This window comes from Nothoprocta perdicaria, unplaced genomic scaffold (assembly GCF_003342845.1).
Source record: "Nothoprocta perdicaria isolate Ctin4 unplaced genomic scaffold, notPer1 scaffold_166, whole genome shotgun sequence".
Lineage (NCBI taxonomy): Eukaryota > Metazoa > Chordata > Aves > Tinamiformes > Tinamidae > Nothoprocta > Nothoprocta perdicaria.
Genome location: NW_020454827.1, coordinates 610,057 through 636,983, shown reverse-complemented (window position 1 = coordinate 636,983; position 26,927 = coordinate 610,057). Strand labels below are relative to the sequence as shown.

The 26,927-nt window shown below is 50.7% G+C and overlaps 1 protein-coding gene and 1 non-coding gene across 2 annotated transcripts; both read right to left on the bottom strand.

The window, feature by feature from the left end:
- Positions 1–2,314: 2,314 nt before the first annotated feature.
- HSPA9 (heat shock protein family A (Hsp70) member 9) lies at positions 2,315–22,103 on the bottom strand. The gene is made up of 17 exons (XM_026035709.1): positions 22,056–22,103; positions 20,953–21,011; positions 19,285–19,372; positions 18,991–19,172; positions 18,373–18,497; positions 16,959–17,032; positions 16,752–16,858; positions 15,928–16,090; positions 15,152–15,244; positions 13,193–13,402; positions 11,057–11,284; positions 10,359–10,463; positions 9,272–9,389; positions 7,747–7,841; positions 5,406–5,498; positions 3,727–3,867; positions 2,315–2,976 (listed from the first exon to the last, which is right to left on the bottom strand). Exons 3-17 carry the CDS (start codon positions 19,303–19,305, stop codon positions 2,917–2,919), a joined length of 1,815 nt encoding a protein of 604 aa, XP_025891494.1. The 5' UTR covers positions 19,306–19,372; positions 20,953–21,011; positions 22,056–22,103; the 3' UTR covers positions 2,315–2,916.
- LOC112944365 lies at positions 10,754–10,824 on the bottom strand. Its single transcript, XR_003248760.1, has one exon. It is a non-coding gene; the product is annotated as a small nucleolar RNA SNORD63 (small nucleolar RNA).
- Positions 22,104–26,927: the final 4,824 nt, after the last annotated feature.

Sequence of the window (26,927 nt, the reverse complement as noted above, 5' to 3'; positions counted from 1 at the left end):
GGCACACTCGTGACACACTGGCCCGTTGTGCCCCACTGAGGCCCGGCACACGCGTGACACACCGGCCCATTGTGCCCCACTGAGGCCCGGCACACTCGTGACACACCGGCCATTCCCACCCGTGTGTCCCAATGGCCCCCCGGGGCCAAAGCAGCAGCTGTGGGCGGGCTGGGGTGTCACGAGCCGCCCGTCCTCAGCCGGCGCTCTCCTGGGGTTTGTGGGTGCCGTTTGTGAGGGCCGAGTCGCTGCGCGGCGCCCTCAGCCAYGTCTTGTTCTGAGCCAGGAAGCGCGCGCAAGGCGGGATCCGGCACCACGGCGTTGTGCGGGATCATCCGTGTGCGCAGCCACGCGRCACCTTCCCTGCCGCTGAGGCCGGCGAGCTGAGGAGCCCCGCTGGGCCCAGCCTCTTCCCGGCACCCGGCTGCAGCACCAGCAGTTTCCAGAGCCCCTCAGCTCACCTGAACCTCCCGCCCATGAGCAAAACTCCCCGCCTCTGCTTTGCCGTTTCTAATCCACAACTCGGGCGTTTTACCAGGCTCCGCATTTACCAGGCAACAGGGGAAACTGCTGCCCCCCTTAGGCTGGGCCTGTTCTCTGGTTGTTTTAGAGCAGAAACAGCTTCCTCGCTAGTGCTGCTGGTATCTTTGCAAGAGCTGAAGGCCTCTCTCCCTCCCCATTGCCACGTTAGGAGGGGCAGGAAGGTTCAGAACACCCGGCCTCACAGCCGGGCATTGAAAACCTGCCTGCAGCGCCAGGCAGCAGCTCTGAAATTTGCTTTTCTTTCGCACCCTGCAGGACCAGAGGAAAAGGAAATATCTTAGAACAGAGGCAGGAGGATCCTGAATGCACCATGGCAAGGAGATTGCACCTCAGGGAGCAAAACAGGGTTGTTGGAAGCAGTGGTCTCAGGCCCCAGGCTAGTCAGTGCAGATCCCAGCCCAACTTCCCGCTGCCGTCTTGCGGGCACAGCCACAGCACGTGTGCACAGAGGGGTTGGATCCTGACCTGAAAGCAGGCATGCCTTCTCACATGAATCCCAGWATGGCTGAGGTTGGAAGGGACCTCTAGGGATCATCCAGTCCAACCCTTGCTCCAGCAGGGACACCCTGAGCACGGGGCACCCAGTCACATCCAAGCAGATTAGGGAGATCTCCAGAGCAGGAGCCTTCCCAGCCGCCCTGGACGGCCTGGGCCAGGGCTCAGGCACCCTCACAGCAAAGCAGCTCTTSCTCACGCAGAGATGGAGCTGCCTGGGTTTCAACTTGTACTCATTGCCCTTTGTCCRGTCACTGGCCACCACCAAGAATTTGGCCCCATCTTCCCCACATCCTCCCCTCATATTTATACATATTGATCAGATCCTCTCTTAGCATCCCCAGGCTAAACAGGCCCARCTCAGTCTTTGATGAGGGTGATCATGATGATTAGGGGCCTAGAACATCTACCTTATGAGCAAAGGCTGAGAGAGCTGGGGCTGTTCAGCCTRGAGAAGAGAAGGCTGAGGGGGAACCTGATCAGTGTCTATAAATACCTCAAGGGAGGCAATGAGGAGGATGGGGTGGCCTCTTTTCAGTGGTGGCCAGCAATAAGACTGAACAGCCACAAACTGAAGCACCAAAAGTTCTGCAGGAACTTTTTCCTCAACAGTGAGGGTGACAGTGYCCTGGAACAGGCTGCCCAGAGAGGTTGTGGAGTCTCCTTTTCTGGAGATCTTTAAAACCCACTTGGATGTAGTCTGTGCCACGTGCTCTAGGTGACCCTGCATGTGCCCTTCCAACCTTAAGCATTCTGATTCTTTCCTCAGACGATAGATGCTCCATCATCTTTGTTGCTCTCTGCTGGACCTTCTCCAGAAGCTCCATGTCCCTCTTGTCCTGAGCAGCCCACATAACAGCCCTCAATACCTTCACCAGCGCTAAGATGAAGAGCAGAGCAGAGCAGGGCAGGATCAGAATCCCCTCCTCCTTCACCCTGACATCCTCCTCATGCAGCCAGGAGCCCATTAGTCTTCTTGGCCATAAGGGCACTGCTGCCTGATGGCAAACTTTTGTCCAGCAGGACTCCCAAACCCCTCTCCCCAGAGCTGCTTTCCAGCAGGTCAACCCCTAGTCTGAACTGAGCACAAACACTAGCAACCCCCACCGTCAGCCTGCTCCTCTGCGAGCATTTCACAGGCAGCTAACGTGCCCACCTTCTCCATCAAGTGGCAGGACATCACCACCTCCACTTTGGACACTTTCGTTTTTATTTAAAAAATCCAGAGCAGATCCAGTAAGTTTTATTAAGGAAATTGTTTCGCCATAAGCAGAGAACAGACACAGGATGGAGCAGAAGGCTCAGACAAGCAAAGTATGTCACTTCCACCCAGTCTCTTTTGTAAGAAATAATGGCACAGCTAAATCTGAAGCTGTCCCTGTCCCTCAGAGCAGAGGTATGAGGGTAGCTGCAGCCCTCTCTGTTCTCCAGGAACAGTGCCGGCCGTGTCACTGCTGAGCACGGGGCCTGATCCCCCTCTCCCAGGTACTCGGTTCTCCAGGGGCATCGCTCCTCCCCAGCACTTCTGTCTCCATCCTTAGATTCAATAACATGGTTTCCAAASGCCGACGTTGAATTTAGATGACACAATGGTGTACTATCAGAAAGAAGTGATCAGCGAGGCCCCAGGAAGCTCAGTGGAATACCACAGGGCCCAAGACTTAGAACTTTGTCTGGCATGAATTAACTTCCATCAAGAGACAATTTATCTAGCAGACACATCACTAGGTTTGTACATTAAAGATTTTTTTTTATATATATAGAGTACTGCAAAAACACAGTAAGTCTGAATTCTGCCCATTTCTGCTCAGGAAGGCCCCTTCTCTCCCAAGCGTCAAGAACATCCTCTTCATACTCCAGTCTAGGCAAGACAGAGACTCCTTATTGCTTCTCTTCCTTCTGATCTCCTGGACTTCCAGATCCCTCTCGTTCTGAGGCCATCTGTGAAAGAGTCCACTTATTAGTTGCAGTATCACCACACTTCTCTCAATCAGATTTATTTCCAGCTAGCTGCTTTAAGTTATTTCTAGATAGAAGAAACTCCCCCCCCCCCCAAAAGCTTAATTGTCCACTAGAGAATGAAAGTAATTATCTCTGTATGACTGCTACCAAGAGGAAGGAAACTGTCTTATTTTCCTTTTTCCAGGGCATTAAATAACAGGCTTACACTGCAGTAAACATTCCAGTTTGACATTAAGAAAATAAAGTTTTCCATGTTGAGGAGAGCTCATCACCACCAAGGTCACCCGAGCAGAACGGGACATTTCTATCTCAGGAGACTTCAGAGAGGCTAAGGGCACATCTGCCAAAAAGGCCTCAAATTGATGGGCCTCTTGCTAGGAAGACAGACAAAAAAACTCCTGAAAATTCAGAGAGGCTGAACAAGAAGTCTGTTATCCCAGTGCCTCTGGAAGAGCTTAGACATTATATTACTTTAAATACACCTAAATCCTCATCTGCAGATCCGGATGCTCTTCTATTACTGGCATCCAGTGGCTTCCCCTACTCCACTTCAGAGGAACGAAGCATGTTTGGCCATCMCCCATGTCCTTTACAGCTGCTGCCACGGCAAGTTCTACTCCAGGGCAGCTGCACCAAGACCAAGTGATACCTCCAGCTCTTGCCTAAACGTGTGGTGGCCCAAGCACCCCCTCCATCCCAGCCCCATAAAGCACCAAGGGTTGAACCTACTTTCTTGTACGCCATTTCAAAGAGCTTCAGGGACGCCTGCTGCAGGCTGGTTGCCGCCTGCCGGATATTTTCTCCGGTTTCAGTATCCTTACGAGCCAAAAGTTCCCTCATTTTAGCAATTTCTTCCTTCAGTTTGTTGCACTGCAAATAAGTTACAAGAAACATGACGCAACGCGGGACCCGTTTCACTCCAAGCAGCATTCCTGTCGATTCACCCACCTACTGACCACAGCCAAGCTGCCGTTTTTCTCCAAAAAGCACTGAAACAAAGTCTCAAAAGATGCCGTGTGCGGGGACTATAACGGTGCTCAGCTCCCAGCGGGCACAGGGCCACGTCACCAACCGCACCACAGCGGGCATTAGCTGCCCCCCYTGTCTGCAGCATCAGCAGAAGTGCCAAGGACACCCTGCGCTGCAGACATGGAGCCACCCGCCAAGGCCAGGAGGGAGGGAGGGAGAGAGCGCGCCAAGGAGGATGCTTGAACCACCCCATTTAACTCTTTTGTTGTAGGAAGGGAATGTGGTCTCGTTCTAGCCATGGGAGCCGCCTGCCAAACACTCCCAGTGCTTCTCTGTCACCCCAGCACGCTGCTTGGGAGGCAGCTCCGGAGGGGCAGGGGTGCTGGGGACAGCTCTGCTGGCAGCACTTGCTCAGGGCTCTGCGCAGCCAAAACGTGGGCACGGCCTTTGCTTCATTCACACCCACGAGGTGGGGAAGGCAGTTGAGGTCCTTGTGCCTTGTAAGGCTCTCATCTCCACGCAGATTGTGCGGAGCTTCTTCCAAGCCTTGCGCCAACCACAAGCCCTTGGTATCCCCAAAAGCAGAGGGAGCAGAGATACAGGCTTTGCTCTGTGTTCCTGGGAGAGGAACCTCCAGATGCACTGCAAGCCATCACACATCCGGAAGAGCTGAGCTGGAAAAGCCTCCAGTATCAGAGGCCACATAGCAATAAACTACTACTGAGGTCTCCCTAACGCTTCAGAGCGCCCCAGAAGCTCTGTTTCTGGAAGTCGCTAACTTAAAGATGGCAAAATTTGCCTTAAACCTGGCCTTTGAAATTCCTAATGCAGAAACYGTCATTTAGAGCAGTACTAACAGCCCTGTGCTGAGGCTAAATATCCACTTCACCCCAAAAGTCAAGGAAAAAAAAAAAAAAAGAGTCGAGTGGGTACAACAGCTTCCGCTGCTTCCGACTTCTTGGGCTTGCCCTGTTCCGAGTGCCAGGACTGCAGATCAGCTTTTGTCGCTCTGCTCCCACGCTGGAGGCACTGCTCATAATCTTGCAGCATTTGAGCAAACTTCCTCACTCACAGAGGCCACCGTGCAGTTCTTATCAGAGCCCTGCAAGGCCACAGCAAGGGCGTAATTCACACAGCAGCCTCTCATCACTAGCTGTGCAGGTGCTTAGACCTTCACCGATGCTTAGCTCGCACTTTGAAGTGGGATATTTGCTGTTATCCAGGCCACATCCTCAAGACCGTGGCCTAACAGCCTCCCACAAGCCACGTTTATTCCACTCAAGTGCCAAAAGGCAGAGGGGTCAATGGCTGGGCTGTCTTTGCACAGAACAGATGCAGCTATGAGTTAAGAACAAACTCTGAAACAAAACCACCATGCAAATGGATCCCCACGGGGAATCTCACCTCCTTTTTCTGTGGAGTGATCCAGGACCACCTACCTCATCTGCTGGCAGCTGATCCTTGAATTCCTCCATCTTCGATTCTGTGTCATGGATGATGCCTTCGGCCATGTTCACAGCTTCCACACGTTCCTGGGGAAGACAGGGCAGAGGGGTTTAACTCATACACCACTGGCACTATCAGTTGTGTATGTATATTAAAAAAAATGCTATTTCTTTCCCCAAACTGCCCAGCTTCCACCTATGGTCCCTCTCAAAGAGAGGAGAGGGAAAGGAGGTTGCAGAGAATCATTTCCAGGTGCACCTGGATACAGGGAAGCCCAAACAGGCAGGCTGAGGGAGTCAGTCCTCCCTCACATACCTCCTCTGTCACCAAACTCACTTCCCTGGAAGCAGAARCGCCACAGATGTTCCAGGAAAGCCAGTGGCTACAGAGGCAGCACGGCTCTCTGCTCTGCTCCTTGCAAAACCCAGAGGTCTCTCCAAAACCACCATTCACTATTAGATTTCTTCTGCAATTAGGGCATTAGAGTTGACTAAATGGTGAGGTTGTTTTTCTGACACCCTCTTCCTGCAAGTACTTACAGCATCTCAACAGTTGGGGGGGGAAAACACAACCCAACATTGGGCTAATTAATAAATTTGAGTCACTCCTGGAGGAATGACCAGGTGAGGAACAGCAGTGTGCTTGAAGCTCTGCTGAGACACGATAATTCAAAGTGTCAGCATGAACTATTTCATCTGCAAAAGCCTCTGGGGCACCCAGCCCTCTGCACCCAAAAGAATAGGCTRCATGAACAAAGGGGCAGTAATATTCTCAGGAGACCAACTGCTTGGGGAAGAAAGTTGATGAGAAATAGCCTGGTTTTGCTGCTGTGCCTTCCTGTTTGTGGATGTACAGTTCACAGCAGAACACTGGGCCTGGCACACTGATAATCCCACCTATTCATCCATGAAAACTCCACAGGAAAGCCCTGATCACAAAGGTGCAATGAGGGAATTCTGACAAGTGCAGTTTTGCATGGCAAGTAAAAGGACAGAAGTGTTAATTAAGAAAGCAGCCTAATCATGCCAGAGCTTGCTGGACAGAGAGGAATCCCACTCCTGGACTCCAAGAGGGAAGAAGTAACGCTAGGTCCGTGATCCAGGGCACATATTTAAAGCAAGGCAGGAGAAAGAAGCTCTCAGGGCAGCCTCTTCACAAGCCCTGGGCTCCCACCCAGACCCCCTGGAAATGATGCAGTTGCTTAAGCAGTGAGTRAAACTTTCAAACCCAGGTCTCTGTGCACTCTGCATCCAATTTGCAAGTGCTAACAGGGCACTGCTTTGGGGCTCTGGAGCTTTTTAGCTCCAGAGATGAGATGCTGCTCCACATGTTTTTCATTTTACACGTCCACCTCTTTCCCAATCCTTTTGCCAAGGGTTAGATTCCCAGGGTTGCCTGAACGCTCAAAACGTTTCTGGGCAGACCAGGAGAACACAAAGCAGATAAACTCAGTGCACCCATTTCAGCAATCACTAAACACTGGCTGCTGCCATATCCCAGCATAGCTCTTCCCCATGTCTGAACATCAGTGCTTTATATTTAGCAGCACAATTCATTAGTGTGACCCTCATTAAACCAATTAACTCCAACCATTAACTCGACAAGCTATCACAGGCTCGATCCCTGGACTGTGCTAAGCGTCAGTGAGGCCCTCTCCCAAAAGCTTCAGCTGCACCAAAGGCCAAYGCTATGCTCAGTGAGATACCAGCGAGGGGTTAATTTCTAGGGGACAGAAAACAACTGCCCACTGGCAAWGGATGCCTGCTGAGGTGCAGCTTTGCTTGGCAGCTCCTGCAGATTAAGCTTTAACTAAACTTGAAGAAGGTTGTGGAAATACTTGCTGTAGAGCCTCCATTGAAATGGGGCAACATCAGTGCAAGAAGCTGGCTGCGGAGGACAAGTCAGACCAGATAAACCACCAGGTTTATCCGGCCAGATAAACCACCAAGGTAACAAGCAGGACGGTGACATGCACCGATGGCAAAACACCTTTGTAGATTTGGTAAGCTGTTTGTCATGCAMAACAGCCAGGTAACTCTGCTTACTGCTGTGTCCAGTGCCAGAAATTCCTCAGGAAGGAGTTAACATACTAACCACAAGCTGGTTACCTAACTCAAGCAGAACTCCATGCAWACACCTTCTTGCACGTGAGGTGCAACTGGACAGAAAGAAGTACCCAAATGTGCAGGTAACTCCATCACCAACAGCCCGGGAGGGTGCAGACCAGGGCCAGCAGCTTCTTCAAGGCGGGCACAGCTAAGAAGACACCACAGCAGCTGCCAGCAGATCCACCAGCAGCTGGGACATGTTCCTTGCCCTTCCCCACCTCCTTACCTTTCTCCGCCTGTCCTCTTCCGCGTACTTCTCTGCGTTCTTCACCATGTTCTCAATTTCATCTTTGCTAAGGCCACCAGAAGACTGGATGACAACTGCATTAGAGAAAAAGCATTAATGAAGAACACGTGCTCATCTAGGAGAGAAGAGGAGGCCATTATTGCCCAAGGCCTCTGAAGAGCAGCCGCTTGGCTCTGCACCAGTGAAGACCCCGTGGGCAACCTGGAGGCAGCTGGTGGGGTAGGAGCCTGACATGTGAGAGCCATGAGCTCCCCAGACACTCCCTGGGCCCTGCCCTGTGTCGCTTGGCCTGGTCTGCACTTACTCCTCCTGGAAAGCCAACATGAACAAGGGCCCCAACCCCAGGGGCGTCCTGGCAGGTAAAGCAACAGGAGGAGTCGGTTTACCGGGACACAGAGTTTCCTTTCACTGCTGGATAGCAGCCCAGGCTGGAAGCAGGGCAAGAGCCACCCAGTTGCTCATACTGCCCTCAGCGAGCAAGAGTAGCGCAATTCTACAGCACTCTTTTGGCTTCATTTGTGCCAAAAAAGCTTGTCAAGTTCCACAGGAAAGCACTCTTTYACTGGGAAAGAGAAAACACCTTGGATGCTGCAAATACAAAATAAAGATACTTACTAGAAATCAGTTATCTGTACAATATTTGGTACAAAAATTGTACCCTGAACACAGAGGTACACATTGTGCATTGGATACAGATGAAGGATGAGTTCAGTTTTTGTAATTAAGACTGTGCCTACATACAGACAGGCAACCAAAGGAGTTCTAGTTGCCTCTTACCAGGAGATACTTAACTCAGAGCTGGAGGTCTACAACATGTAAAAAAGTCTTTTTTACTCTACAAGAAGCCAAGGCTACAAGCAGTGCACTCCYGGAAACAAATTTAAGTCAAAGCCTAAGCTGTGTCATCAAGAACAACATATCCCTTCACATTGCCAATGCCRTTAACAGCATTTTCCTCTGATTGCTCGTCTTGTTTCCTCCAAGAAACAGCTGAGATGCAGCACAGACACTTTCCAGTCTGAGGCACAAGGGAGGTTATTTTCTGTTTTCTATCAGGGGAAATCTGCAAATGCTTCCAATCAGTCTTCTGCTAATTCACAATATCTGAGTCCATGATAGGAATACGGAAAAAACAAATTCATATTATTAATTAGCCCAAACCATCAGGCCTAACATCTCATTGCTCTATGGAGCATAATACACTGCCAGTCCCTGAACTTCCAGATTGAGAGGTGTTCTGAGGCTGTATGTATGAAAATGAACAAGGTGGTTACCAGGATACCTGCAGCAGATTCCTGAACTTCAATATTTCTGCTACAAAATAGTTGGAAACAAACCTGCCTTTAGCCCAAATAACACACTGCAGTCCTTGCTGCTGGGCTGCAGCATCCCCAGCGTGGCAGCTCTGTTACTGAGAGTCACCCGGTGCCACCAGCAGCCACCTCAGCTGCACCACAACCCTCCCCTCCTTTGCTCCGCAGCCCCCTTGGGCTCTCGTACTTACTCTGCTGCTCGCGTCCGGTGCCTTTATCCTTGGCCGAGACGTGAACGATGCCGTTGGCGTCGATGTCAAACGTGACCTCGATTTGGGGCACTCCGCGTGGCGCTGGAGGGATTCCAACCTGGAAGTGAGCAGCGCTCAGCCATGAGCTCCCACACAGACATGAGCTCAGGGTACCAGCCTCTGATGCCGGGCGCGTTATCGTGGCCATCAGCCAGCTCCACTATTAACTAAGCTCCGGGCTGAGCCATTTAAATGCCTGTCAGCATCCTGGGGTGAATTAGCAATACTCTGACAGATTTAACAGCACACAGACAAGTCCACAGACCCCGCAAGACATGACCACGTGTTTGTTTCGGAGATAACAAAGCTGCTGCTTTAGAAGCGAGCAAGCCACTGCTGTTCATGCAGCCTTTGGGGCATGACAGCAAGGTGGCATGTCTTGTTTCTGCTCCTCTGGGCACTCTGCAGTTAYCTCTACCTAAATAAACTGACCAGGGCAGGGAGCTGGTTAGTTGGCCACGCTCAGCTGCGAATGCCACACGTTGCACACAGATCCTGGTGACACAGCCCTTCTCAAATAAGCAGGGAGCTTCCACAGGAACTTGGAAAAAAGAGGTGCCAGGCTAGAAACTGGCCACAGTGCAGAGCCTGCTGACTCAGGTCTAGTGTCTGCAGTGAGATCAGCACCCCATGGCAATGACCAGAGGAAAGGACAGTGCTCAGCTCATCTGCTGCACAGGCCAGGTACCGCACAGCTCTGTTTACCCCTGGCACTGGAGAGGGCCTTTCTAGGTGCCTGTGCCTAGCCCTAAAGCAGCTGCCAAATCATATAAATCTTGCTCAAAAAAACTTCAGCTCCCTCTTAAAGCCCTCTCGCCTTCTGTTCTTCCCATGTCACAGGAGGCTCTTCGAGAAAGGGATTCTACCTTTGGAGGCTACTTCTTTACTGCAAAATGGAGCAAATGYCTTTTGTAACAACAAGTACAAACCTCACAGTGCCTTCAAAGCAAGGGTCAACTGAAATGGAGAAGGCCCTGAACTTTTCAAAGGTCGAGTCTAAGGTCATGAATCCTAAGAGCCAACATACCAGCGTGAACTGGCCGAGGAGCTTGTTGTCACTCGCCATCTCTCTCTCCCCCTGGCACACTTTAATCTCCACTTGCGTCTGGCCATCTGCAGCTGTAGAAAACACCTGTAGAAAAGGAAAAAGTTACTGAATAGCTGGGAAATTCTAACTGCACCAGATCATGTGCTGCAAGTTGATTAAATAACGAGGAGAGGCATAAAGAAGCRCTGAACTGAAGGCATGACTATTCACTACCTGATTTTCATGCCCTTGGTCCTTAAAAAGCTCTAAGGAAACATCAGGCCTAGTTCACTGGTCTCTTGGTCCTGCAAAACTTAAGAGCATCAGGAAAAAGTGGGGCAGGAGGTAGGATCCTTCCCAGGCACACGGGCTAAGAAAGGTCAGCTCAGCAGGGTGGTGCTCAGTTGGAAGAGGTCTCCACACAATTCCCTTTCAGAATGATGTGTTGACAGTTACATCACAGCACACACACTGTGTTCCTGACCAGAGCAGAAACATCGTGGGATATTCTGGCACACGTCAACTCAGCTTATCCTCTTGGGATAGGTGAAGAATTAACAGAGATGCTGCTCAGGGGCTGACTAAAGCCTGTTTTGCAAGCTGAGAAGACAGGATAATCTCTCTGGATGCTTTGTGCAGCATGGAATGACTGTCTTGAGACCACCATGGAACAGAGATCCAGGCAGATCAGTAGGTACCTGGCTCTTCTTGGTGGGAATGGTGGTATTCCTGTTGATGAGCTTCGTGAAGACACCTCCCAGAGTCTCAATGCCCAGGGAGAGCGGGGTCACGTCCAACAGCAGCACGTCTGTAACATCACCAGCCAGGACRCCGCCTTGAATGGCGGCGCCAATGGCCACGGCCTCGTCAGGATTCACTGCTTTGCTAGGCGCACGGCCGAACAAATCCTGCACAGTCTGTTGCACCTGGATGGGGAGAAAGCAGAGCTCATGTTCAGTGTGCGCCACCACCAGCAGTCTTGGCTAGAGGGTTGTACTGGAGGAACCCTCACTCGGACATCCCACTCTGCTCAGTCCCTTTTGAAGGGTCCCTTCTGCTTCTGCTGCCACAGAACCCCACGCAATGACGCAAAGACTAAGCTCCTAGGACGCGGCAAGCTCAGTCTCGAGGTGTCCCTGTTACGCTCCCTTTGGAGGCTCTCTCGCAGCCTGCCCTGCATCAGGGTTTGCCAGCTACAGGTCAAGCCAAGCACCCACAACTGTTCTTTCCACCCAGCCTTTCTAGAAGGGATCACTCCACAYTATCATCCCATGGGAGGCACTGCTGCCCTGGGATCCACATGAGCCCACGCTGGGCACAGCAGAGCTGGCAAGGGCGGCACCACTGGGGAGGTGGCACACAGGGGAAGGTCACARCAGCCTGAGCAGAAGGACAGCTCATCTTGTTTGGGTGTAATAAAGAGAAACTGAAGCTGTACGAACAGCAAACTCATTCTCCAACTCTATTTAATGGGCTTTTTTGACGGAGAGGTAGAGCTGCTCCGTCAGCAGATGCTTTGAGCTACTAGCAGCTTTTTCACTGTCCTGCCCTTTCAGAGGGACATGCTCATGACCATGACAGGTTTGYGCTGAAGCTCCCAGATGGGAACGCAGTGAGGCCCTTGCAATGGGCCACAGCTCTACGGCCCTCTCCTCCATGCCGCAAGCAAGCCCTTCCCAGGCAAATACCTATCCAGGGCTGCACCACGTGCCAAGGAACCGCATGCTGGAAGCCAACGTCCCATTCCTCCGCACTCAAGCGGGGAGTGTTTGTTACAGAGGAAAACACTGTGTGAGCATGTAAGTGTGAGTCTCCCCCTTGGAGGCATTAAGTACCAAAGAAACATTATTTCTAACCATTCATTTTATGTTTCCTGGAGTACTGCCCACGCTATAGTGCAAAGAACACGAGCTCCCTCCAAGCAGGGGTACTCAGCAGCACAATGTGTGCGAGAGAAGGTGCTGGGTGCTGCACGGACACAGGGTCTGGCGCCCGGCGGAGCCACAGCTCCCAGCGCAGCCCTCAGGAAAACACTGTGTGACCTCAGAGCCGCAGTGGGCTAAACTCTGACCTGTTTTTAAGCAGCATCTTCTGCCCCCCAAAGACACATAATACTTCAGGATAGGTTTCCTAGGATCTCAGATGCTGTTTTGGGCCTTTATATAGAGTTAGCCACCCTGTTTTGCTCATATCCAGCTGCTACAGCCTGCAGGGAGGGCAGCACCGTTACCCCATTTAAGTTTTGGCCAGAGTTGCAGCTTTTATCTTGTTGCCCTTCCCCTGCCTCCTGCATGACCATGCGCACACACTAACACGGGTCATTCTWCACTTCCAGAGGAGGACTAAAGAAGGAAAGCTCAGTCAGCAAAACCCTTCTGCTTGTGCAGTTTTTGCACCGCACTGCAGCTCATCACGCKGTGGGTGCTCTGCAGTCACGCAAGCCACAGCAAGGCAAAAATGCCCAACAGGTTATTGCCGTGCAAAGCATACCTCTACCACATGCTTAATTCCACATATAAAGGGGAAAATAAAATAGTTCATGCATCTTAAGGATGTTCTGTGCACACCAGAAGAATTTAACCTGACTTGTAACTCCTTGGAACTCCCATTTGTCTTGGCAAGACGCAATTCAGCTGTGGCCCCCACATGCCAGCTGAGCACCCCTTGCTTCTGCTCTCCCATCCCTACCTGGCACACAATCCACTCCTGGGGGCCTTTCCGTGCTGCAAGGGCAGGTCACAAGTTCCCAACTTTTCCTTTTTGGGACACCCTTAAAAAGGAGCAGCGGGCAGCAGTGGCAGCTCTCTGCCCAGCAGCTTAACGTGTCCTCCTACCTTGGGCATCCTGGTCATGCCGCCGACCAGGATGACYTCGCCAATGTCGCTCTTGCTCACTTCGGCGTCCTGCATGGCCTTCTGGCAGGGCGCCACCGTGCGCTTGATCAGCTCGGCCACGATGCCCTCGAACTGGGCCCGGCTCAGCTTCAYGTTCAGGTGCTTGGGCCCAGAGGCATCCATGGTGAGGTAGGGCAGGTTGATGTCAGTCTGCAGCACAGGAAGGGACAAGGAGTCAAGAAGAGCAACTGTAGAACAAGGCGGCTACACGCAGGTTTCAGATCGAGCCACACACTCTGTTGTGCCTGGAATTTCTGCATTACTCTTTACCTCAGACCCTGGTCTACGTGGCATAAGGAACATCTTAMATTTCTGACAAGAGAAGGGAGAAATTTGCTTAAAAAAAAATTCATGGCTACAACTATTAAATATAAAATCTAACACTGTGTTATTGGAGGTCTTTTATCTTCAAGTAGTAGTGCTCACTGCAGCTTATGCAATGTTGTCTTACACTCATCATCTTTTAATGTTACTATAAACAWATTGAGATGAAACCATCTTTGCACTAGTGCTTTCAGTCACTAGTATTTAGCTTTCATCATAGCCAGGAGATAAGAGGTAAATATCAGAATTTACTATCTTTGTTCCCTCCCCCTATGCTCTGCTGGAGGGAAGTCCATTGAAACTCTTCCAGCCTGTCAAATGCCTAATATTTCATACAAGACAACCCACTTCAAGAATATAACTCACAACCATTTCCTCAAATGCAAACACCGAGGTGCAAGTAACTAAAATTCATCAGTCCCAGGGACCATAATCCTCATCTTTTTTTTTTGGTTATTTGGCCTCACAAGTTCACATGCTGCATTTTCAAAGTCAAGCATAGAGTAAATTCAACAACCATCATGTTTGGATGTCGAGTCATGCTGACAGCACAGTGTGTCACAAATCAAACCAATTATAACATTAATGCTTTAAGCTCCAGAGATTAAGTCTAGAAAACATTATATGAACTTATATTACTGGCTAGACCAATGCCCTCCCTTTTCTAAGCAGCAGAGTCWAATACTAGGAAGAACTTGGCCAAAAGCAAGCAGTTATTCTTCACTGCTAAGGAATTAAAGAATCCGGTTCTCTCTAGTATGAAGAGACTGTACTTGCCAGCTCATGAGCTAGTAAAACAGACTGCTACATCCCTGGCAGGACTGTGCTTCTATTGTGACTGGCCTAAACTCCTTCTTATGACTTCTCCATTGGCTGCCAAAATGACCACCGCTGACAAAAAAAAATTCACTCAAAATTTAGAAACTGCCATAGTCCCYATTTCAATTACTTTGTAATTGACCTTGATTTCATTTCAGCAAGGCTATTACACCCCCTAGCTTGCTGCTTCTCCAGCTCCTTATTCAGAAGTGAATAAAGGTCACGCTTAAAAGCATCACTATATGAAGCAGGCAAAGAAAAAGGGGGTGTAAACTGTCTGCTGGCTAAACAACACTCCTATGGGCAAATAAGTGAAGATTCTCTGCAAATAATATTTCCTCTCAGCCATGCTAGCTGCTCCAGGGCTACAAGTCTAGCTGCACAATAGTTTGCGGCACATGAATAATATCACAAGATTTTGCAACAGCTCTAGCAAAACCACAAGGGCTGCCACAAATGCAGCAAGCAGGACCAACTGCAGCTACACGCCCATCCCAGAAAGTCATATTCCCTGCATAAGGCATCAGCATCTTGTCAGAACAGAGGCAGAAAAAAATAGCACTGCTACCCTTCAAGCAACTATTTTCTCTCCCAGATACTGGCAGACTATCCTGTTGATGATTTTCAGCTAAACTGATCTCACCCAAAGGTTCTTCTGCTAGAATAGAAAGCAGTTTTCTGCTTTTTGCTTTACAGTTTTTTGGAAACAAATGTAATACAGTGTTTTACTAGACAGCTCCGAGTACAGCCACTTACTTGCACAGATGAAGACAGCTCACACTTTGCTTTCTCTGATGCTTCTCTCACCCTTTGAAGGGCCATGTTGTCTTTAGTCAGGTCAACTCCAGTCTAAGCAACAAGAAACACTRGTTAACAAACTGTTAGCCAAGGAAAACTTGGCTTTTGCCAACAGCTACAGAGTGCTTTTCTTCCCTGGAATTCACTTYTCTATCATACTTTAGGAATAGATGCAGAAATAGAGCCAGATACATTCACTTTTCTGCTGATTTCTCTTATCTCTGGCAAATATATTCAGCATTTCAAAAAAAAAATCTGCTAGCCCTCGCTGCTCTGGAAATGACTGCATGGCACATTAACTTATTAAAGCTTGGAGAAGTTGCCACTTCCCASATATAAAAGCAAGACTAGATTAGCAGTGGAGTATAAATTACACCACATCGTTTCCAYGGGCAGCCTTACAGTACACTATAAGGTAACTGTATTGATATATCCAGTTTATCCATGGATTTATAAATAGATTATGTATTGGATAGTTCTGCTACACTCCAGGAGAAAAATAAAGCAGAAGTTCTGCAATTCCATCCATTTTCCAGGAGAGTACTACTCTGCCTTATGCAAATAAGAGTAAGAACTGGAAGTCATGCTAACCACATGTCCTTAATWCTCTGCTTTTAAATCTCAGGTATGATGCGGATGACAACCTCAGTCTTAGTAATTTAAATAAATGCCCACTCTTCCACAGAAGTTAAACCAAGCTTAAACACAGACCGAATTCTGATGAGACACCTCACCTCTCGCTTGAACTCTTTGACAATATGCTGCAGCAAGGCCTGGTCGAAGTCTTCTCCTCCTAGGAAAGTGTCACCATTGGTGGACTTCACCTCAAAGACTCCCTTCTGGATTTCCAAAAYGGAAATATCAAAAGTGCCACCACCCAAGTCATAGACTGCAATACTGCAAGAACAGAGGCAGAAAAACATTACTTTCTAGACAAAGTTGGGCAACCCAAAACATTTTGTCCACAAAACATGTTGTCATCCATGGAGTCAGCTAAAAACCTTCTTTAAAGACACCTGTGAACAGATTGCACAGTGCACCTATTTCTCAGGCACAGAGTCCACACAGAAGTCTTCTATGCCAAGCTGCTGCATTAGAGAGGCACAAAACCCTGCAGGTTCAGCAGGGAGGGCTCCTGCRTATGTGGTTTGGTAGCTCCTTCCCCAAAAAGGGGCTTGCACACCTAGAGACAAGTGCATGGACGCTGGAACCACTATAAAAAAACACTTTGCAAAGTATGAGACTTCCACAACATTATGATCTGCACCAGAAATGAAAAGTGAATGTTTGATAGAGACAGAAGGTAGAATGCAGGCAGCACACTGGGCACCAAACCTGAACATACCCCCTACATCACCCTTAAGCACCAGTGCTGAGAGCCAGCTGTCCTGAGCTACACTTTGTCACTGCTAACAACAGTTAAGAACTCAACTAACACTCAGCTTTGGTAATTAAGTTCAAAAACAAAAGACTTCCCAAAAAACATCAAGATGCACTTATAAAACAAATTGCAACATGATTATTTAAGAGAGAATAGGTGTTATGAACAAGCACYTACATTTTGTCTTCAGACTTATCCAGACCATAGGCAAGGGCAGCTGCTGTTGGTTCATTAATCACCCTCAGAACATTCAAGCCAGCAATCTGCCCAGCGTCCTTGGTAGCCTGGAAAGAAGCAAAGATGTTGAGAGTAGAAACTAAACTCAGTCTAAAAGCCAGACCAAAAAAAAAAAAACCAAAAAAAGCCTTACAGCTTAGTGAATACCTGTCTTTGGGAATCATTGAAGTAAGCAGGAACTGTGATCACTGCATTCTTCGCTGAATGTCCCAGGTAGTTTTCTGGGGAGAAAAACAAAATACACAAAAAAGGTTAGCTTCGCAATTAAAAATGGCAATCAAATTACCATGTAGTTAAGATTTTTTTCCCCTGAGCTGAAAAGAGAAGTCTGCTGCTCAAAAACCTGCAGCTTTTGAGGACAATGCAAAGGGAGGTGCAACAAAGCCAAATCTTTCCTTATTCAGGTCACTGGAACAGCCTTTAGACCTCTGACAGAGCCAAGCCCTCTGTCCTTGATCTGTAACCACACRGAGCTGGTGAGCAAGAGCTTATCTGAGGGCTTAGCTTGCCTTTTTGGGGTGTAAGACTGAAGTTTCCTGTGTTTGCTGCTGCAGTCTGCTGCAGGCAACACTTGTACTGAAGTAATGCACAAAGACTACACATTTGCAAGTGAGAGCTGGAAATGCTAAAYGCAGTACAACAGAAATACATATTACAGTCTAGTTTCATGTCAGAACCTTCTAGCCTTGAAAAAGGGCAGGATGTAATCAAAGGCAGATTCAGACCTGCTAAAAATAAGACCACATGTGAGATGCAGACTACACGCCAGCAAGATTTATGCCTGTGCATTAACCCTTACTCATTCATTATTCTTGCTTTGCTTGGAAAAGAGGCAAATTGAGGTAGCATCCAGGGCAAAACTCAGCTGACGYAGAGAACCTACTGCTCAAGGCAAAGGGGCACAAGCCTTGGTTCTGAAATAAGACAGGACCATCACACCTGGATGCCTCACACCCTCCATCTTGTTATTTCATTCCTCAATGGCACTTCAGCAAATGCCCTGGATGCAACACTGAAATAGCTCTAGTGAACCTTCAGTAACAACATCCAGGCTTCTCCAAATACTTAATACTGGATGCCCGAGTGCTTTCCAAATCAGACTGCACAAAACAGCAACTCGGTGTGTTTTTGCTTACGTATGGCACTCAGTTCCCCCCGAAATCGTATTAAGAATTGAAAGTGGGGAAAAAAAACAACTCCAGTTCAATACAACAACCCTTCTTGTAACTCACGATGGAGACTTTATAGTAACAGAGTAGGCAAAAGCCATTTGCCAGGTAGGTAATCCAGTCACCTCAAAACAGTAGTCAATTTTGGAAAGAATATGCTTTAAATAAAGCACTAACATCTTGTCAAAGTCCCCACTTGAGGCAGGAAGACTGACTTGCCCTGGGACTGTGCAGCAGCCCATCTCTGTATCCTCCACTAYCTGCTCCACAGGAGGCCCTGCTGTCCAGGGGCTCCACAACCAAAAAGCGTTTCTGACAGCTGCAGCTCTTCCTTTCCCCAGCACCCAGCTCCCATTTGTGTTCAAACACGGCAAAGCCCATGCTGCACCAACCTGCTGTCTCCTTCATCTTCATCAGCACAAAGGCACCGATCTGGCTTGGAGAATAGAGCTTCCCATGAGCTTCCACCCAGGCGTCCCCATTGGAGGCACGGACTATTTTGAAGGGAACGTTCTTACTAGGAAAGAGAAAAAATTCCAGAGCTGATTTCTGCAAGAATGGCACCACATGCAGCACCAAGTCCTTAGAATGAACMCCAGCAGAACAACATGTGCAGGTTTTCACCAAGCTTTCCCATGACAGCTGCAGATCTGAGGAGCCCCAGAAGCACCAAAGTATTTTGTTTTCCCCGCCTCATTCAGCTAAAATCACTTAACCACAAATCTCTTGGTATAATTGCACAGCATTGTTGACAGATGCTGACGGTTCTGCACAGCATCAGCAAGACTGTGGGGCAGACCAAAAGGCTCGTTATACAATTTCAATACTGAAAACCTCAAAGATTAGCAACTAACACAGCCAAATACAAAGCAGTCTTCAGCATATCAGCAACAACTGCTCCAGTCATGAAGATTCAACTACTTCACTGCCCATGTTGCATTTAAAAACTGTGTAAGTCCCGCTGTGCAGTACGCAGTGTAACACGCGATGCGTTCTCTGCTCTCACTCACATATCCTTCTTCACTTCGGGGTCATCGAAGCGCCGCCCGATGAGGCGCTTGGTGGCRTAGAAGGTGTTGTGGGGGTTGGTGACCGCCTGCCGCTTGGCGGGCATCCCCACCAAGCGCTCACCATCACCCGTGAATGCCACAACCGACGGCGTTGTGCGGGCACCTTCAGCGTTCTCCAGCACCTACGTAAGAACCCGAAGAGGGCAGCATCAGGAAACAGTGCTGCCAGAGACCCCCACTCTGAAATCCAACCCCTAGCAGAGCTAGCGCGCAATGATGCTCGTTTGGACTTACTTTAGCTTGTTTTCCCTCCATAACTGCCACGCAGGAGTTGGTTGTACCCAAATCAATTCCAATAACGGCACCTTTGATTGCTTCTGAGCTGTAAAGCATATGACATAAAATCRTGAGTTGTCACCTTTCTGTAGTAGTTACCTTGAAGGGCAAGGRAGCTGCCCATCTTGAAGGCAGGATCAAGGCATTTTCTGCAAAGCAAACCCATATTTTAATCCTGAGCATTAGACTAAAGCCAGAAAACACCTTACACTGGAAGTCAGCCTGGTACAAAGCACCTCTGAATTCCATCACATTTTACCTAAATCTCCACTTGTTTATCTACGTAACTGAAACACTATTCTTCACCAGAAGAACCTTTGTTAAGTCTATATATAGTCTCAATCATTGCTCTTTTTGACATAAACATGAAACAACAACAGATTCGGCCCCTCCCCACACGAAATTTCCTAGACTGTTTTTTGGTTAGTTTTGATGATAATACTCAAACTTGTGCTTGAAAGCAACCACCTGGAGTGAAAAATTTTAACAAAATATTGAATTGGTTTATTTTTAAACAATGAAGAGAAGACAGTAAGAGCTGGATACATCCATGCAAGCCTCTGAAACACAGTCAGAGCTGCATTTCCACCCCYGCCCCTCCCCAATCCTAAAGATCAACAGAGGAGCTCTGAAAAGTAGGTCTGGTTCTTACACAAGCCAAACTTGAACCCTTTCCTTTTTCCAGGAAGGGCATAGTCACCCTTTGAGGCCAAAAAGAATTCAGAAGCCGAGTTTTGCCTGATAAATAAAATAATGATCTGAGACGAAGAAAGGATATTGCAACCACTTCCTTGCCAGACAGTATCTTAAGACAGTGTGAGGAGATGCTAGGTCCATCATTTTAAGATGTCATAAAGCAGCGAGCCTGAAAATGAGCAACTGCTCAACTGCAGGGCAGCTTTCCCAGCACACACAGATTCCCTCTGTTTGGTGGGATTTATCCAGGGYGATCCCCTGCCTCAACTGCCAGGCAGCTTTCCTAGCACATACAGATTSCCCCTGTTTTGGACCCTTGGCCATCAGGGCATCAGTTACAAAACATGTCAGCTGCACAACTACCTGCTACATGTTTTTTACCCACTCTGTATCCTGCAAGAAAAAAGAGGCAAGTAGAACAGACAAGCTGCCTGAAACTAGTTTAGATGCAGTGAAATAGAGCTGCAGATCACTCTGATTTCATGACATGTGATGGAGAGGGGTAACTGACACTTAAAATAAACAGCTGCACCTCTTTTGTGTCTAACAGGAAATCCCTAAACACTTTTTGCAGAGACTGCTCCTGGTAGGAGCAAGGGGGTAGTAATAAAGATACAGTCTTAAAAAAACTAATTCTCATGCGTTCTGGTTTTACCTTTTGCAGCTGCTGAAATGAGTTTAAAAAGTAAACATTTTCTTCGATGCAACTAACTGGCTTGTTGAGACTTTGCAAGTTCTCTGTATTTATTGGAATACTGCTCTTAAAGAGTGGCCCAAATAGAAAACTTGTTACTAAACTTCTTAAGTGCTCACRAAGCAGAAAACAGCAATTTGGTTTTGCTCCCTTTTTGCATACAATCAGCTGTGGAACTAGGGTGAAAATGAAGATAATACCAAACTACAAAACCTGAAGCACAAGGAAACACTTACGCATAATGTCTGCTTGCTGCTGCTCTGAGAACATTTTGACTGAGGCCATTCCAGAATGTCTGTAAAATAAAGATGTGCCAATCAAGTTCCAGTTTTCAACATCAGATTGCCTTCAAGTCATACCTTTCAAGTAACACGGATTTTTTATAGTATTATTTTAAAAGTAAATGAGAATTTGATACAATTTCTATTTATCATGGAGTCCCAAAGCAATTGCCGCCTTCATTTTTTGGGAGGACACAACCGACCTGTATCACCAGAGCTGAGAAAATTTGCTCATGCAAAACAGCCTGTGAACTCGTTACCAATTTAGAAGACAGAAGACATTTCAGTGAGTTAACCCGAACCTCCAGCACGCGGCGAGTGGCAGCAGATAAACATTAACTCTGCTCCTTGGAGCTTTACAAAAGTCAGCAACGAAGCACCAACGATGTCCCTTGAAGAAGCTGCAGTGGGACTTTTGCAGTAATTCGTAAAATGTTGCTCTGGCCACAACTTTGCACGTGCAAGTCAAAAAAAAAAAACAAAAAAAAAACACGAAAAAACCCACTAGGTATAACATTTCCCCCCCCATCTGAAATGGAACTTGTAACAAAATATCCTAACGCAGCTGAAAGCGCCCGGGAACACCACCGTTTTGCTCCCGTTCCTGCGCTCGCTGCAGGCCTGCAGGGGCTGCCCGGGGCAAGAGCCCCCCGCAGCCGCTGGAGGTCTGGACGTCCGTGGCCATTTATAAAATACCCCCACGAGCACACTCGAGCTTGACGTTGACCAGCCATGGGTACAAGCAAGCCACAAAKTAGAAAAATCTCCGCCCAATTCTCCTATATCCCCCAAAGAGAGGGAAAAAAGGCCCCAAACAAGGCCCTGCGCAGGCCGGCCCTCCCCCACCTCCAGGGACTAGGCCAAGCACTTGGAAAACCCGCTCCCAACCCACCACGCCCGCGGCCCAAACCCCCCCCCCGCCGGTTACGCGTTTTGGGGGGTCAAAACCCCGGCACGTGCAGCGGGCAGAGCCCCCAGAGCCGCCTCCCCGCGGCCACCGAGCAGGCCCGGGCGGCGGCGCGGCCACTCGCCCGCCCGTCTCCCGGCGCGGGCCGCACCTGCGCGAGGCCGTTGGCGGCGGGGCCGCCGGCGCCCCGCGGCAGCAGGCGGGGGAGGCGCGCGGCGCCGCGGCTGGCGCTGAGCAGGGCCATGGCGGGGCCGGTGATGGCGGCGGCGGGACGGGGCTGCGCGCGGCTCTTCTCGAACCCTCCACTCACGTGGGCCGCCGCGGGGGGGGGGGGGGGGGGCGTGCCGCCGCAGGACCCCCGGCGCGGGCTGCCCCGCCGCGCGCCTGACTCTCCGCTCGCGCCTCGGCCGCTCCGTTGATGGAAGGAGCGCGCCGGGCGGCTGAGAGCCGCCCTCCTCAGCGCCTCAGGGCGGGCAACCGGCGCGGGCAGCGCGGAGTAGGGGGAGCGCGGGCGCTCGAGCGGCTCTCTGCCACCCGGGGCGGCGATGGGCAGCCCGGGTCCTGCGCGCGGCGGCGCGCTCAAGGTCGGACAGGATAAAGCGCAGGGCGATTGCAGCGGCCTTGCGTAAGGTGTGGGAGCGCACGCAGTGCGCATGCGTCACCGAGCCGCCACACCGCATGCGCGTGGCGGGGTGGGGGGGGGCGGGAGGCGAGAGCGTGCGCGGCGCCGCTACTGCGCCTGCGCAGAACGGCCGCTGGGCGGCGCGCGCACATGCGCCGTGGGGCGCCACGCTGAGGTGGCGGGACGGGGCGCGGGGCGGCGGCGGTGCCGGATTCCCCCGCGGCGGATCGAGCCGCTGGAGCCGCCAGACAGCGGCAGCAGAGCCCCGCGCCGCCCCGCCGGGCCGGGCCGGGCCCTGCCCGAASGGGTTCCGCGGCGCCGGCTCCTGTGGGGAGCGGCAGCGAACCGTGTCCGGCCGCCTCCGCAGCTGAGCGGGACACAGCTGGCTCCTGTGCAGCCTTGAGCCGTTAGGATGCGTTCTTGAGCTCTGTGGGCATCTGTGCTAGCAGGATGTTACTGGAAGGGGCACAATGCAGGGAGGGTACACAGGTTTTTCACAGAGTTTTGCAGAATCCCAGAATGGCTGGGGTTGGAAGGGACCTCTAGGGATCATCCAGTCCAATCCCCRGCTCCAGCAGGGACACTCAGCCGCATCCAGGCGGGTTTGGGAGATCTCCAGAGCAGGCGTCTCCACAGCCTCCCTGGGCAGCCTGTGCCAGGGCTCTGGCACCCTCACACCAAGGACACTCTTCCTCATGTGGAGATGGAGCTGCTGGGTTTCAACTTATACCCGTTGTCCCTTGTCCTGTCCCTGGCCACCACTGGGAAGAGCTTGGCCCYTTCCTCCCTACGTTCTCCCCTCAAATATTTATAATGCACCAGGGCTAGGTACAGCCTGCAATCCCTACACACAGTTAGAACCATTTGATTTTGAGAACAGACCGGGGAGGGAGATCTGCCGGAGACCAAAGGGTAACGTTTGGAGGAGAAGGAAACGCCAGATTCAGGCTTAGGGAGWGGAAATGCTCGTGCTCTGCCACCTTGGTGATAAAACAGCATTGAAGGGGCATGAGAAAAAAATCACATTCCCAGCTCCCTTCTTCCCAGGAGCACCAGCATATATCTTGAAAGCTTCAGTGCAGGGCTTTGCTGCAGGAAATAAGCAGTAAAGCATTTCTGTGCCCCCTGCCCAGGCAGGGGAGTGAGCACAAGCAGATCCCAGCTCCCTCCAGCGTAGGCTCGGTGCCTTACTCCCAGCACCCCGGGACACGGGAACACTCGGCACCAGCAGCCCRGCCCTGCATTCCCCAAGGAGGGGCCATCTGAGAGTTGATCCATGCCTTTAGCCGAGCCCCTGTGCTCCTGGAAAGATGCAGGGGGCCTCGCTCAGCCCCAGTGCCCCGTGCCCCTCACCTTCCTGAGCAGCAAAGCCCCAAGTTGCCGCTTCCGATAGCAGGAGGCCCCTGGCAGCAGCCGCTTTTCTCCCCCAGGGACCCGGAGGCACCCACTGCACCCTCGGATCTGGCCAGGCTGGTTCCGCTGCTGGCTGCAGCTCACACCGATTTCGGCAACCCCAAGGCTSTGCAGTGCGTTTGCCCTGCAGGAGAAGCGGGAGCCCCTGGGTGTCAGGAGCAGCACGCGGCGCCGCCAAGGTCACCCACCTCCCTGAGAGATTTTCCCACCAGAGGGAAAATCACTATAAAAAAGGATAAATTCCAACGCAGAGCCTTCGCCTCGGAGCGGCTCTGCTCCCCCGGGGCGGCGTGCGGCCAGCCGTCATCCTTGGAGAGTCGGGGGACGCGSCGGCAACGCTCCCTGGAGCCGGGAAGCTGGCTCCTGTGGTGGGAAAGATCAAAAAGGACGGCAAAGAGGGTGGGGGGGAAGACGCGCACGATGAGCTCAACGCCGAGCTTGTTATTTCCCCAGAGTCATCTCGAATGCTTCCTGTTCCCGTCGTTTTTGGAGGGAGAGCATCATTTAGCATATTGATTAAAATGACCTCCACCATTAATCTTTGCAGGGCTTTTTCTCCCGCGAGAGTGTGGGCGCTTTCCACTCCTGCCTCATTCCGGGCAGAGGGAGAAGGACACGAACAATTTTTGAAGCTATCCCACCCCAAGACCTAGTTATTCCGCCTGTTTTTCCCGTCACAAACTTAAGCAGCGAGAACGCATAAATTGTGTGTCAGAGCTGCCTTTTCATCTGTCCCGAGAGTTATAGACTGCACACATAAGACAATTCATGTTCCTCTGCATAATGAGGTGAATTTTATAAATCATAAATCTTCACTTAATATGCAGGTGGTGTTTGCTGCCAGGTTTAGGAAAACTGATGCAGTTGCCAAGTTCATGAATGTCATAAATCATTCATGCTAAGGTAGGCTGCAATTGCTCAGTCCTTTGAGACCGAGCAATTTCAAGGTGGTTGTTTAACACGCAAACACGATCCTCATTGATTGTTTATACAAATACATATTTTCATTAAGTATTATTCCTCTCCAATTTTCCTTTTTTTTTTTTTTTTTTTTTTTGCCTCTACTTTAGGTGCCAACATCTATACCCCAAAGAGTCCCCTGCTAGTGGCATCTTTCCAGTTGCAAAATTCCTGCAGAAATGCAGTTCCGACCACGTAAAAACCTGGGGATTTGTAATAGAAAGTGCCTCTGAAAGTGCTCAGAAAGCAGAGCTTGGATGTCTCAATAAATCCTGGTGCGTGTAAAGAAAGGCAAGCGCCTTAGTTCTTGGCGGACTGGATTTGGCCATACACAATTTTCCACAGAATTGCCTTTAATTAAAGGTGCGTTCCGGCCCCGCAGGATGTGGTGGGAAGCCCCCCGGGAATCGCACTCTCCCCTCTCTGGAGCAGATCTAAGCGAGGTGGGAAAAGCCGGAAGATTTTGCCTGCTGCTCCTCTCTTCCGTCACTGCTTACCAGCATAATTAACTCGTCACAAATAATCGGGCTCCGAGCTCTCTCCCTTCTCCCTCCCTGGGATGAGCTGACCAGTGCTCAGGTTTCTCAAGCTCAGCCCTTGCTGGGATCCGGAGATCCCTCTCTTCCTGTGAGTGCTCTTGCCGGTGCTCCCCGACGCCAGGGCAGGGTGGGCTCGGACCCGGGGAAGCGGCTGGTTCCTGCACACGTTCCCGCCAGCCAGCGGCTTCACGGGAACATTGACGGCAGCTGGGCCCGAGCAGCGACGAGGAAAACACGCGGCCCCACGTGGCGCTCTGTGTCACAGAGCCCTCCTCTCCTGCTCTCCTTTACGGATCACTTAAACATCCTATCCAGAGTCCTTACATCCAAATGAGCCACCCGATGCGGTGCATAAACAGCTACTGCAGGCCTGGGACCATCCTGGAGGAGCTTCTCACCTTTGGATGCTGGAAGCCTTTGACATGAAGCTCATTACCCCTTCCAAACGTGCTGCTTTTACTCTCTTATATAAACACACACTTAGTTTTGAGCTATTCCAAGAGGCAGGCGTGAGCCGGGGCTGGATCTGCCACGCGGAGCATAAATCAGAGCTCTCCAGCGGCTCTCCCGGACCTCTCCCATGCCTAAGGGGACCAGTTGTTTCTATTGACTCCCGCCTATGTCACTCGTATCCTGCGGTGAGAAGTGGGCCCTGCAGACTCATCGGTCATTGATTAACAGCAAGAGAATAACGGCAGCAGCTGCGCTGTTCTTGTACCGGCTGCTCCCGCAGCTCGCGCCAGGGCCTCCAGGGTCTCCGCAGCTCCGTTTGGGATCAGCGTCCTGCTCCCCATCACTCGAGACCATCAAGACAAGCAGATGGGGAGATGCCCAGAGATGGAGCAGGAACAGGCGGTCTCTCTCACGGGGGTCTGGGGACACTCACAGGCCAGGCCCTCTCCTCCCTAATCTCAGGAGGACCAGGTTCTTCCTCCAGGTTCCTCCTGCAAGCTCCCTCCAGACAACACGAGTCCTGCCCCTACAGCCCCCACGACAGCCCTGAYATCCACCAAAGCCCAGGCAGCTCTTGGTGACCTCCTTTCCCCAAGGSGGGTGTTTCCAAGCAGGCTGGGTCCTCTGTCTGAGCAGGGCTGCTGTCCCCAGGCAAAATCCTGCACCAAGACTGCAGGGTGCCAAGAAAGTATGACTAATTAGACCTGCTAATTAGCTCTCTGCTGGAACGCTCCACTGCTCCACAGACCTGGGTGGCATACACAACCCTGGGAAGCACCAGGTGCACGTGTGTTCTTGCTGCAGCGAGTCCCCAATTTAGAGGGGCCGGTGCCATCCTGTAGGTGCAGAGCGCACAAGCACCCTCCCCAGAGAGGCATCGCCCAGCTCTGCACCCGGGTCCAGACCTCCTTGAAATGGGGATGGAGAAGCCACCAGCACGAAGCTCGTGCTCCCATTTGGTGTTCCAGGAGCAGGGTCGACTCCGTCGAGCCTCCTGAGTCACCCCGCATCTATTCAGAGGGCGAGTTGCTCCCTG